This window comes from Carcharhinus amblyrhynchos, chromosome 21 (assembly GCF_965287045.1).
Source record: "Carcharhinus amblyrhynchos chromosome 21, sCarAmb.v2.hapA, whole genome shotgun sequence".
NCBI lineage: Eukaryota > Metazoa > Chordata > Chondrichthyes > Carcharhiniformes > Carcharhinidae > Carcharhinus > Carcharhinus amblyrhynchos.
Window position 1 is genome coordinate 31,441,398 of NC_137344.1, and position 14,246 is coordinate 31,455,643.

Genomic DNA, 14,246 nt, shown 5'->3' on the forward strand with positions numbered 1-14,246 from the left:
TTCTCCCCGTGTCTGCGTTGGTTTCCTCCGGGTGCTTCAGTTTCCTCCCACAGTCCAAAGATATCTGGGTTCGGTTGATTGGCCATGCTAAATTGACCCTATTGCCTGGGGATTAGCAGGGTAAATACTTGGAGTTACAGGAATAGGGTTTAGGTGGGATTGTGGTTGGTGCAGACTTGATGGGCCAAATGACCTCCTTCTGCACTGTAGGGCTTCTATAAATCTCCTCTAAGACCTTGACATCCGATCCTAGATTGGAACACAATACTCCAGACGAGGCCTACTCAGTGATTTCAAAAAGCTCAGCATCAGTTCCTTGCTTTGGTAGTCTCTCTCCATTAATAAAGCCACAGACTCCACCTGCCTTTCAACCACCTTCTCAACTGAGCCTGCCAGCTTCAAAGATTTGTGTGCACACCCCAAGCTCTGTGTTCCTGTACTCACTCCTTTTAAAGTTGTGTCAATTAGTTCATGTTGCCTCTCATTTTCCTCCTGCCAAAATGTATCACTTCTCACTTCTGTGTTAAATTTCATCCGCCATCTGTCTGCCCGTTTCACCTTGCTGTGTCTTTCCAAAGTCTCTTATCCTCCTCATTGTTTATGACATTTCCAAGCCTTTCTTATCATCTGCGAACATTGACGTTGTATCCTGTCTACCCAGCTCCAGATATTTCATATATATCAAAAAGAACAGAGGTCTTAACTGACCCCCTTCCTCTGGGCAATAGCGCTGTGCTGTGAACCATCTGAAAATGTGATTTCAATCACTCACTGTGGGTGGTTCCATGAGGGTTTCACTAATAGTTACTCCAAAAGGATATAGGCGAGAGCTGGTGGGGTAGTGACATTGTCACCGAGATGAGGATGATTCTCTGGGGATCTGGGTTTGAATTTCACCACGGCTTGATAGTGAAATATAAATTCAATAAAAATCCAGAATTAAAAGCCCCTGAAACTGCATTGTCGACTGTCATAAAAACCCATCTGGCTCACTAATATCTCCTCCTGGGAAGGAAATCTGTCATTCTTGCCTGGTATGGCCTACATGTGACTTCAGATCGTCAGCAATGTGGTTGATTCTTAAATGCCCTCAGAAGGGCATAGCACGCACTCAATTGAAGGACAATTAGGGATGGGCAATAAATACTTTCCCAGCCAGTGACACCCAGATCCCATGAGCAAAAAAAATAACTGGGTAACTATTTAAAAAACGCAGACCAATTCCCCACTCAATCCGCCACACCCCTGATCCCCACCTGCACAGGACTTTTTCCTTAGGCCAAACTCTCCTCCCCAACTGGACCCTCCGACATAGCTGAACTACCCCTGACCAACATAAGAACTAGGAGCAGGAGTAGGCCATCTAGCCCTTTGAGCCTGCCCCGCCATTCGATAAAATCATGGCTGATCTTTTTGTGGACTCAGCTCCACTTACCTGCCCACTCACCGTAACCCTTAATTCCTTTACTCTTCAAAAAATTTATCAATCCTTGCCTTAAAAACATTCAATGAGAGAATCTCAACTGCTTCACTGGGCAGGGAATGCCACAGATTCACATCACTTTGTGTGAAGAAGTTCCTCCTCAACTCAGTCCTAAATCAGCTTCCCCTTATTTTGAGGATATGCCCCCTAGTTCTCGTGTCACCCGCCAGTGGAAACAACTTCCCTGCTTCTATCTTATCTGTTCCCTTCATAATATGTTTCTATAAGACCTCCCCTCATTCTTCTGAATTCCAATGAGTAGAGCCCCTACTCAGTCTCTCCTCATAAGCCAACCCTTGCAACTCTGGAATCAACCTAGTGAATCTCCTCTGCACCCCCTCCAGTGCCAGTATACTCTTTCTCAAGCAAGGAGACCAAAACTGTACACAGTACTCCAGGTGTAGCCTCACCAGCACCTTATACAGCTGCAACATGGCTGTTTTTAAACTCCATCCTTCTAGCAATAAAGCACAAAATTTCATTTGCCTTCTTAATTACCAGCTGCACCTGCAAACCAACTCCTTATGATTCTTGCACAAGGACACCCAGGTCCCTCTGCACAGCAGCATGCTGCAGTTTTTTTACCATTTAAGTAATAGTCCATTTTGCTGACCTGACTATACACCTCTAAACTGCCTGAATGTCCACTCACTCATCCTGACCTCTGCCCCCCACCGAAGTCTGACCTTCCGATTCCACCCCTGATCTCCAATTCCTTCCCCTCCCCCAAAATCCTATCCCCTTACCGTAGACAATTACAATCTTCCTGGCTTGTCAATTTCACTGGGCCTTTTAAACTTACTGTTTTACGGCAGCTAGTGCAGTATCTAAGAGGTGCGTGGCCTCCTTCACCCGACCCTCTGTATTTGAGGCTGGGCTTTGGAGACAGCTGCGCCTCCTAGATCTCACCTGGCCCGAATGGGAAGGTCAGATGAATAAAGCATGGAAGAAATCCGGCTCGGGTGAATGGACAGAATGGCAATTTGGCACTCATTGCAATTCTGAGGAAGTTATTGAAAAGAAACCTAGTCTGTTTATTTGTCCAACTAAGCTAAGATGGAGCTCATTCCTCTCTTCAACAACTAGAAATAGATGGAAGGGAAATTTCCTAACTGATTTGATTTATTATTGTCATATTATGAAGTGGTGGAGGCTGCCTCGCTAAATATTTTTAAGAAGTGGGTTGATGGGTTCTTGATAAGAGAGGGGATTAAGGGTTATGGGGAGAGGGCGGGAAAGTGGAACTGAGCCACGACAGATCAGCCATGATCTTATTGAATGGCGGGGCAGGCTCGAAGGGCCAGATGGCCTACTCCTGCTCCTATTTCTTATGTTCTTATGTTCTTAAAAGTACTGTTTCTTGTACGCTATAAAACCAAAGAATGCTTCCTCATAGAAGAGGAAAGGAAAAGGTGCAGAATATGGGATTGCAGTTACAGGTCGGGTGAAGAGAAATGACAGGACCATTCAAAGGTCTGATGGCAGCAGGGAAGAAGCCGTTCTTGAGTCAGTTCATCTGTGATCCCAGCCTTTTGTATCTTTTTCCTGACGGAAGAAGGTGGAAGAGAGTATGTCCGGAGTGCGTGGGGTCTTTGATTATGTTGGCTGCTTTTCCGAGGTAGCAGGAAGTGTAGACAGTATCAGTGGATAGGAAACTGGCTTGCGTGAAGGACTGGGCTTCATTCACAAACCTTTGTAGTTTCTTGCTGTCTTGGTCAGAGCAGGAGCCATACCAAACCGTGAGAAATCTGAAAAGGATGCTTTCTATGGTGCATCCGTAAAAATTGGTTAGAGTTGTTGCAAACATGCCAAATTTCCTTAGCGTCGTAAGAAAGTAGAGTAAACGATGAGGGCGCTTTTAGAGTCTCAGATCCATTTGAATTATTTTGTTTTTAGAACATTTTTAGTATAACAGTAACTTCAAAAAAAAATTCATTGAACATAAAGTGCTTTGGGACATGTTGAGATAACGGAGTTATTACATAAATGCAAACTCATTCATTCTTGTGCCCTCCTGACATATTGCCATCTATTGAAGTTTTTTTTCTCTCTCCTGAGTTGTATTTTTATTAGAACATAAGAACATAAGAAATAGGAGAGGGAGTAGGCCATCTAGCCCTTCGAGCCTGCCCCGCCATTCAATAAGATCATGGCTGATCTGTCGTGGCTCAGTTCCACATTCCCGCCCTCTCCCCATAACCCTTAATCCCCTCGCTTATCAAAAACCCATCAACCCGCTTCTTTAAAATATTTAGCGAGGCAGCCTCCACCACTTCAATGGGCAGAGAATTCCAGAGATTCACCACCCTTTGAGCGAAGAAGTTCCTCCTCAACTCCATTCTAAACCATCCCCCCCCCCCCTTTATCTTGAGGCTGTGCCCCCTAGTCCTACTGTCCTTTCTGAGCGGGAAGAGCCTCTCCACCTCTATCCTATCCAACCCATTCATCATCTTATACGTCTCAATGAGATCTCCCCTCATTCTTCTAAACTCTAACGAGTACAAGCCTAGTTTATTCAGCCTCTCCTCATAGCTCAACCCCCTCAACTCCGGTATCAGCCTAGTAAACCTCCTCTGCACTCCCTCCAAGGCCAAAATATCCTTGCGTAAGTGCGGCGACCAAAAGGACCAGTAGTAGCTGAATATTGTCGACCAATTCACTGAAAATTAACTGTATTTGAATTCCCAGCCAGATTGCAGAATGGGAAAAAGTATAAATATAGAAACTCAGAGTTATGAGACACCTAAAACAAAAGGCTCTGGTGGTTAGCACACCGACCTCCGATTAGAAACCAGGATTCATTTTGCAAGACTCCCAGCTGCAGTGTGTCACACTTGAAGTGGTGCAAAAGTGAACAGAAATATGTACCCACCTGAATGATTAAATCAACCATTGTATCATCAGCCCTGGCAATGAACCTCCACTAGCAGAATGTCATTCCAAATCACTTGTAGATTTGGGCTATCTTCTTTAAAAATATTTGCCATCAAGTTGTACCGTAGTGAAGCCTCTTTCTGTGCTATGTGTGCTGGGTTGCCATTCACTAAGAAGGTTTCCGTGGACTAAATGCCCTGGGGTACTGCTTCACCGCTGACACAGCTCATCAAGATGTTTTAGAGTTTCTTTATTAGTGTCACAAGTAGGCTTACATTAACACTGCAATGAAGTTACTGTGAAAGTCCCCTACTTGCCACACTCCAGCGCCAGTTCAGATACACTGAGGGAGAATTTAGCATGGCCAATGCACCTGACCACCAAGTTGTCTTTCGGACTGCGGGAGGAAACTGGAGCACCTGGAGGAAACCCACACAGACATGGGGCAAATGTGCGGACTCTGCACGGACGATGACCCAAGCTGGGAATTGAACCGGGTCCCTGGCTCTGTGAGGCAGCAGTGTTAACCACTGTGTTGCCCATGCTGAACCATTCCATTTTTTTCCAGGTGAATCTTTTTGCCACAACATTTATTGTTATAGATGCTAAGTTTAAGGAGCCTATCCTTTGTCTCCGGCAATCCCTGGAAATGCTTATTAAGTAGCGACATTCCTTTAATGTCGTAAATACTTTGCTGTTGCTCTGGATCTCACGCTGGAGTTCACTTGCAACAGCTTGTGGATCAGTTTTCCCAGGTGTTACAAGGAGTTTGGAATGACAATCGGGGTCAGGAAGATCAAAGTTATTGGCCAGGAGATAGAGACTCCGTATTCCATCAAGGTTAACAATCTCATTCTGAAGGTCATCCATCAACAGTTTCACCAACCCTGGATGAACAATTACCAGCAACCTGTCCCTTGATGCTGAAATTGGCATTAGGGTTGTCAAGGCCACAGTTGTCATGTCAGAGTTGAGAGGTTGGATGTAAACTGACGGCAACTAACTGAAAGGACAAAATGCTGTGTGTTCCCAGAACCCTCCTTTGTAGGAGTGAGGCATGGACAAAGATATGTGGGTGAGGTGGATTGGCCATGTTAAACATTGCCCCGTAGTGTCAGGGAGATTATTAGGGTAAATATGAAGGGTTACGGAAATAGGGCTTGGTTGGGATTGTAGCCACTGCAGACTCAGTGGGCCAAATGGCCTCCTTTTGTACCGAAGGGATTCTATGACAACTTAAACAAGCCAAGAAAAGGGGCTGAACAACTTCCAGCTCCACCACCTCAGCCAGATATTGGGCATCTCCTGACAGGATGTGGAGATGCCGGCATTGGACTAGGATAAGCATAGTAACCTGGTGTTGTGAGACGACTTATTGTTTCCTGACAAGACAGGGTGCCAAATGGAAGTACACCAGGGTGCAGGGATCCCCAGCACTTTTAGCCTCTTGATTCAAGGGCCACTCCATTGGTGAGGTCATCTGAGCCGACTGGAGGCTACTCCATTCACAAAGACGTGGACTGGAATTCCCCAGCCGTTTGCACCAACACGGTTCTGTGGTCCCTGCCATGGGTTTCCCGGCAGTGTGGGGTGTCTTCAGTAAGAATTCCCATTGACAGAGGCAGAACCGGAAGATCCCACCCACCGCCAGCGAACGGTACACCGCTGCCTCCCACCACTGAGAAACAGTCACGAGGAGACCAGAGAATCTCGCTCGAGGTCTGTGGTGAGCTTGCTACAACAGGAGATCAATACATAACCTGTATCTGTGACACAAAGATGTACGGGTAAGATTGATTGGCCATGTTAAGCTGTCACTTAGTGTCAGGGTGACCAGCAGAGTAAATACAAGGATGTCTGTAAGTGAAAAATCAAGTTGGCCAGGATTGGAGTGGATGTGTTGAAATTCCTTGCTGCTGACTAGAGTGGCTGCAAACAAACAAGGAAAAACAAATGACAAAAAAAAAGATGAGACGTTGGAAACAAAATCCTTTCAGAAGAAAAGACTATCAGTCGACCTTGGGCCAATGTTATTCCTCTGTTCCAGCACAGGAGGGACTGCCAGTCACAAATCAGCCTCTACAGATAACAGACCAAGTCCAGTGGCAGAGACCCTGGGTGCAGTCCACCATCACTCAAAACAGATAAATGCCAATAAATATATTTCTTCCTGACTTCATCATGACTATGTAATAAGGACCAATCTGGGAAATCTGCTTTTCGCTACTTTTTATATTTTTTATTTTCACCATGTGGCACAGTAGCACCGTAGTTCGCACTACTCACAGCACCAGGGACCCGGGTACAATTCCAGCGTTGGGTGACTGTGTGGAGTTTGTGCGTTCTCCCTGTGTCTGCGTGTGTTTCCTCCAGGTGCTCCGGTCTCCCCTCACAGTCCAAAGATGTGAAGGTTAGCTTGATTGGCTATGCTAAATTACCCCTCCTTGTCAGGGGGATTTGCAGAATAAATATGTGGGGCTACGGGGATAGGGCCTGGGTGGGATTGTTGTCAGTACAGGCCCAATGGGCTGAATGGCCTCCCCCTGCACTGTAAGGATTCTACAATTCTTTTTCCTTTTCTTTTGTCCCTCGGGGTTCTCCCAACCCTTTTATACTGAGACATTGTTGGATGGCGGGACATTTCCAATCAGTCTAAAGCTGCAAGAGCAACTCGAGCTAGTTCTTTCCCAATACTTTTCCCCAAAGCTCTGCAAATATTCATTTAATTGTCCAACTCCCTCTTAAATCGTGATTGAATTCTACCTCCATCACACACTGCATGCATTCCAGATCCTAACTACTTTCTGTGTACAATTTGAAAGAAAATATTTGAAGTGTTTGTTGATTAAGCACTGTGACAGATGGACTATTTGATTCTCTTGGAGAGGTGGGGGGAGGGGGGTGCGAGGATGTGTTCCGTGGGAGTATGTGGGATCGCAATGAGTGACTTTTCATCTACAGTTTAAATCAAGCCACGTAGACAGCTCCTTGTCTGTACAAAGCAAAGAAGGTAGATGCAGGGAGCATGTTCCCGATGGTGGGTGTATCCAGAACCAGGGGTCACAGCCTGAGGAGTCGGGGTAGACCATTTAGGACGGAGACAAGGAGACATTTCTTCACCCAAAGAGTGATGAGCCTGTGGAATTCATTACCACAGGAAGTAGTTGATACATTGCATGTATTCAAGAGCGTATAGCACTTGGGGTGAATGGGACCAAAGGTTATGCAGAGAAAGCAGGATTAGGCTATTGAGTTGGATGATCAGCCATGATCATAAATGGCGGAGCAGGCTCAAAGGGCCAAATGGCCTCCTCCTCCTATCTTTTATGTTTCTATGTTTAAATAATATTGGATGTTTTCCTGAAGACTCTCATCCATCAGTGATCTTCAGCGTGAATGCATTTGAATGCTTGTCCTTTAACAATGTTCATCTCTTTTCAGCCTTCCAATGGCGGGGGTGAAAACTCAGCAGGAAGTCACCAAAGCGCACAGCAGGCCGGAATTCAGAGTTTTGTGCAAGAACTCTTTCAGGCACAGTACAGGTAATGATGATGAACAGTCTTTGAGAATATGGCATTAATTTAATCTTCAACCGCGCTAGGGATGGGGAAAGAACGATCTAAAGATTTTTATTTTGTGACTTTGTACGACAGTGAGCAACATGCCAGTCGGAATTTGGAAATAAGGAGGGTGTTTTTTTTTCTCTCTCTGCTACGCCACTGCATTGCTGTCATTGAAACCACTTTGAAGGGCCTTTACAACAAGTGAATACTAACAATTTTAAATGATAAAATCTGGAGACGCAGATCCCTGGGAACCCTTGTATAATGGGGACAACTCGCCAGTTCCGGGAGGTTTCCCAGAATCTTGTATCTCCAGGACAGTACTGAGATTGGTTTGAAGTCCCGGCTCTCACTGTTTCTCAGGGAGCTGCTCTGTTGCACTCTCCATTCATGATGTTACTGGGGTGGTTAATTAGGGGATGTTTCCAGACATGTCTTAGCGCGGCCGTGATTTTATTCAATAGAATGGGCCGGCACTTTGAACATTCCGTCCCTTTTGAGTGCCAATTCCGATTAGCAGCCACTCGCTGAGGGACAAAGCACGCTCAGATTGTTTAGCAGGGAAAGAGGGTACCGGGAGCTGTGCTTCACTGAATGTCGGCTAAATTGTTAACGCGGGTTGCGAAGAAAAGTTCTCTAGTCGGCAAAAGAAAATAAGGAGCTGAGTAAAATTTCACATTTATCGGGTATACAATGAAGGTCACCTTTCTTTGTTGGTTAGAACAATCAGAAACATACTGCAAATGAGGAAATAACACCCTTCAATATCCTCCCCCCAGCCCAAGAGATCAGAATGTATTGCTCACAATATCCACCGCGTACTTTTATTTAAGGAGATTACAGCTGTGTTTTAGCGTGAATTTGGAAACTCGACTCAGTGAATTCTCGACCATTTAATTTAAATTTACACAGGCAAAAAAATAGTTTGCCCACGGTTGTTCCTGTTGATACAGTTGGCAAATCAGACAAAATGGAACCTGTAGGTCAACATTTGTTTTGGGGGAGCAGTTTTTGAAAGGAGGGGCAGCAATGGTTTGATGAGTTTATAGATGTTCTGGGTTTGTTTGACGCGCTCTATTAGCATTCCTTCACTCAAGCCTGGGTAATTAACTGCTCCGGTAAATCAGGGAGGTTTACTCAAATAGGAAGTGGTGCATTGGTTTCAGAGAAAGCTTCCAGCCTATCTTGTGCTTTAATGCATTTATTGGAGCAAAATACCTTTTGATAATGAAGACTTGTATCATATTGGTAACCATATCAGAGTGCGCTGTTGGAAAGTAGCGTGGGGTGTTTTATTGTGCTCTGTAAATGAAAGTTGTTGTTTGATCAATACCTGAGCAATTTCATATATTTGAGGAGTTTCTTGTAAGCTGATTTTTATTTAGTCCATTTCTTGCAAAAGTCTCCATCCTCTTCCCCCTTAAGTTGCTTTTATGTGAAACTGAAATCCTGTTTGTGTATGAAAGATGTTTCCCTTAGAGTTTTAGTGACATGATTGTGGTAATCATAGATGAGGTTAAACGTCAAGTCAGAGGAGTAATTTTCTGAGAGCTCCCTGTGTCATGATGCACACCGCAACTGAGCAGTGATGCTGGATGTGCCAAATGTCATTGTATTATTTAGTACTCTGAGACAGAGGCAAGGTTCCCGTCCACATGTTTGGGCCATTAGATTACTTGGATGTAGAACTGCAGTATCACTACAGTGCAGAAGGAGGGTATTTGGCCAACTGAGTCTGCACCAAAACTTCGAGAGAGAGACCACCCCCCCACCCCCCCCCCCCCCCAACTCTATCCTGCGCCCCCGCCTATTTACCATGGCTAATCCACCTAAACTACAGAGTGGTAAATAGAGGGAAGTTAAAAAGGGAGGGGCATGTGAAAGCTGCCCCATTTTTGGCCCATTTGAAATGAATGGCTGGTATTCTATACTCTTCCACATGATGAGTTTGGAGGTTGGGGTGGCATTTCATCGGATGGGAAGGTGACCCTCGCTCAATTAAGTCAGTGTTGGGAAAGTCCATTGCATTTTCCCTGGCTTGAGCCAATTGAGGCTTGTAAGGAGCAAATATCGCCCATAAGGACTTCTCCTCACCGCTGCTGGTATTATTCCAATGGAGGCCCCGAGGGCAAGCTAAGAGTGAGCTTTACTGCAGATCTGGAAAGTCTGAAGTTGCCACAGGCACCGGCACAATCAACTTGCCAAGTTATAAATACAGTCAACAGTTAACATTTCCAAGGAGTAGTAAACTTTTAAACATCAATGAATGTGGCTTTTTAACATCAAGAGTAAGCTTTTACAGGTCATCATGAGCAAGTATTGCAATGTGTCTGTGGACTGCGTGTATATAAAACTGTTTATCGTGTATTGATCATGGATTGTGACTGGGATAGATTATGTTGGATTATGTTGTGTCTTGTGATTAAATCTGTATTGTGCAATGAAAAAAGAGTTAATGGTGGGGCAGGCATATTGCATGACAGGCAACTTGTGTAGGTCTCTCACTTGAGTCCTTCTTTCCATTGCACTCAGTGCCTGGTTCAGGGATCCGGCGTTGGGAAGCGGGGGAGTGCACTGAGTGCCAATCCCACCTCCACTCTCCCAGCACCCCACCCCCCACAATCCCCCACGCTCCCCAAACCCCCTGCTGCTAACCCACCTTCACTGCATCCCATCATTTACCTCTTTCCTGGATTGATCCGCAATGCTGGATCTCCTTTGCGTGTTGTTCCAGCAGCTGCCACCAGCTCCCCAGTGGAGCTGCTGAGCAAAAAAAACTGCCAGCCTCTGATTGGTTGGCAGCTCTGTGACAGGGGCCCCCTGTGCTTGGTGTGCCAAATCTGTGAAAGGCCCGCTGGTGACCTCTGAAACGCCTGATTGGCTTGTAACGCAATGGGCCTTGCCAGGATGAGGTCCTGCTGGTCACCGACCGGCTGCTCAGCTGGTGGCCAGGACCCCTGTTGCCTCCATAAAATTCCCGCAATGATTGCAAAATCCACTGGAATCTTTGGCCTGTGTCCTTTTCCCATTAAATTTCTGCCTTCATTGTACCAGGTGCAATAGGAAAATCCGTGGAAAATTGGTCTTATAGTGGACGCAGTCGTACATTAACAGAGTGCCTGAATCAGCCATTGAACACTTGAGTTTCTGTGAACATCCAGCCCTTTGCTTATATGTTCTGAAAGCATAGTTCATTTAAAATTAGACGCTTGAGATTTCTTTAGAATTCTATAAAACTAATCCTTTCAATATAAATGAAAATAAGATTTTTGTAGGTCAGTGATTCATGTATGTAAGGCACCATTTTACCATTGAGACCAACACAATGGCCTAGATTTTCCTGCCAAAGTAATGCTGGGGATAACGGTTTTCTTGTGCAGAAACAATGCAGCAACTTCATGCAACAGGGGCAATTAAATTCTCACTGCTGCCTGGGGTCTGCTGGCCCACCATTAGCTTTGTGAAAACATCCCAGTGGTGTCTGGCTCAGAGTTGAATGTGGTGAAGTTATTGTACTTGTGCTACACGTACCAATGAAACTCTCCAGAGAAAGTGAAATGTTGTCCATGCCACTCTAAGCACCCACTGAACAATGTGAATACTGCTAAGCAACCTCTCTGCCACTGAAAATTAACTATTGCAGATATGGAGTTTCCTTTCTCCAGGTTTTTATGGTTGTTGGAGATTTTAAATATGTAAAATATGAAATTATGACTTCTCTCTGTCTGAATCCTATTCCTCTTCTTTTCTCTTTCTCTACCTGATTTGACAATCAATTTACCCACTCAAATTTAAACTTTAGTAATCCCTCCATCGTTTTAATCCTTGGGTTAAGGCAATACTCGGTTGCTTGCCCTGTTTAAACAGCTCTCCGGTGCACCATTTTCCTCACTGTGACACTATCAGCTTGTACCTCCAACTACTGCCTATGCAAAAAAATGTAAAATTTAAATGTTTGAGGGCAACATTAACTGCTGTGCGATGCCCAGTGACATTACAGTTTGGCCTAAGCCATTTCCTTTTCACTGTTTGATCCCTCTTCCTCTGCCAACTGTTCCCAACAGACCCCTGAAGTGGTTCCGCCAGTTGAGTTCTCAGGGCATCTGCAAGCATGCAGAAGCAAGATTCAAGCTGACTTGCTCTTTGTAAATGTTAAAATGATTCTATTTCTGTCAAAAGGCACAAAGTGGCATTTCCATATCCTGCTGTATTACTCTGCGCAGAGGCCCTGGCAAAATCAGGAAATTGAGAATATGGAAAATCATTCGCATCGGTTTGTGACAGTAGAAACAGTGCAGAAGGAGGCCATTTGGCCCATCAAGCCTGCACTGACAACATTTGCACCCAGGCCCTATCTCTCGCTTTTGCCCTGCTAATCCCCCTGACACAAAGGGGCAATTTACCATGGCCAATCAACCACATTGCACATCTTTGGAGTGTGGGAGGAAACCGGAGCGCCCTGAAGAAACCCACGCAGACACGGGGAGAACGCGCAAACTCCACACAGAGCATTCAAACTCCACAAAGGCCAGAATTGAACCAAAGTCCCTGGCGCTGTATGGCAGCAGTGCTAGCCACTGTGCCACCGAGTCACGCCAAAGAAATGTGAAGTCAAATCATTGCTGCAGCTGTATTAATGACATTGGGATAGGAACGATTGGAGCTTTATGGCTGAGCAATTTTAAACCATGGAGTAGGACAGACCAGTTGATCAAGTCAGAGAGAGAGGTGCCTTCCCTTCTCATTGTTGCACAATTGCCTACAGATCAAGTCAGTATGGAAACAATTAAAGGCTCTCAGTGTTTCATTTGTACAGCAATGCCCATTGGAAATATTATCCATAGGTTGGTTTCCTCATGTTCTGATGACACCTAACCCTACCTCTCCCCTATCGCATTTCACTCTGCAACCATCTCAAGTTGCTTGTCTAAGATCATTGAAGATAATGAAGGCTAATAGCTTCCAGATGCCACTTAATAAAAAAATCGAAAAAGCTATCCTTCCTGGAACGAGATATTCTCTCTTAACCTGGGTGGGGTGGCCTATTAAAGATTAATAACTCCCTTGGCTCAATACAAGTTCTTTTCATTTAAGTTACCTTATTTTAAAAAATGAACTGAGAAATAAAACAACAAAAGTCAGACTGAGGACACAATCTATAGAAAACATCCTGTTTAAAAAGCAGTCGTTTCCACCTGATGATTTAGGTTTCCACAGTTTACAAGCTTATATAAACTGTTGATTTGAAATATGCGCCGGAATTCTCCGGCTGTTTACGCCGATGGGATTCTCTGGTCCTGCTGGCAGCGCACCCCTGTCCACGGGTTTCCCACCGGCATGTGGTGATGTCAGTGAGAATACCCATCGACAGTGGCAGGATCAGAGAATCCCGCCACGAGCAAACAGCACGTCACCTCCTGCCAACGGGGAACAGGCGACTGGGAGGCCAGAGAATCTCGCCCCATGGTTTAAAATTAGAAAACAGGTATCTTCACATTTCGAATCAGTCAAATTTAAAATTCCATGCAAAATACAGCAATCCACAATCTGTGAAGGAAGCCAACTATTTGATTTATCAAAGCAAACTCACTCTTAGCAAGGTGTAAACCCCACTGGATAAGGTGAAACCAATCATAGTTTTATTAACTCAGGTTCTGCAGTGAGCCACATCCTGTTTCACGGAAAAAAGAATTGTGGTAATCCAAAACTAAAAATTCCGATCTTCTGAAGGTAAAATAGTGGCTGACAGCACACTGTGTGAACCTTAAATGAATCAAACAGAAAGGTACTTATTGATCCTGATTCTGGCCCCCTTCCTCCCGTCACTTCATTTATCAATAAATTTCTCAAGTAATTAATAACTTGAGCACGTCAAACTATTCACCTGAAACCTAGCTCTGAAGATTGTTTTTAGGAATTGGATCCTTAAGGAGATTGAGAAGGATTATACAAAAACAATAGACTCTATTCATAAATGAACGAAACCTGCTTTTCCTGATTGGATGATATAATTGCAATAATCCAAAAATGTGCGGTTTAGGTGGATTGGCCACAGTAAATTGATAGAATGGTAGAATCCTACAGTGCAGAAGGGGGCCATTCGGCCCATCAAGTCTGCACTGACCACAATCCCACCCAGGCCCTATCCCCATAACCCCATTCATTTACCCTAACTAGTCCCCCGACATGAAGGGGCAATATAGCGTGGCCAATCCACCTAACCACACATCTTTGGAGCGTGGGAGGAAGCTGGAGCATCCGGAGGAATCCCACGCAGGTACACAAAGAATGTGCAGATTCTACACAGGCTGTGACTCAAGCCAGGA

General features: G+C 44.9%; 1 protein-coding gene across 1 annotated transcript in view; it reads left to right on the plus strand.

The window, feature by feature from the left end:
* usp43a (ubiquitin specific peptidase 43a) overlaps window positions 1-14,246 on the plus strand; it is a 456,330-nt gene that overhangs the window by 103,356 nt on the left and 338,728 nt on the right. The window contains exon 3 of the mRNA XM_080208928.1: window positions 7,799-7,899. Within this exon, the coding sequence (XP_080065054.1) occupies window positions 7,799-7,899 (101 nt within the window). The remainder of the gene's footprint in view (window positions 1-7,798; window positions 7,900-14,246) is intronic.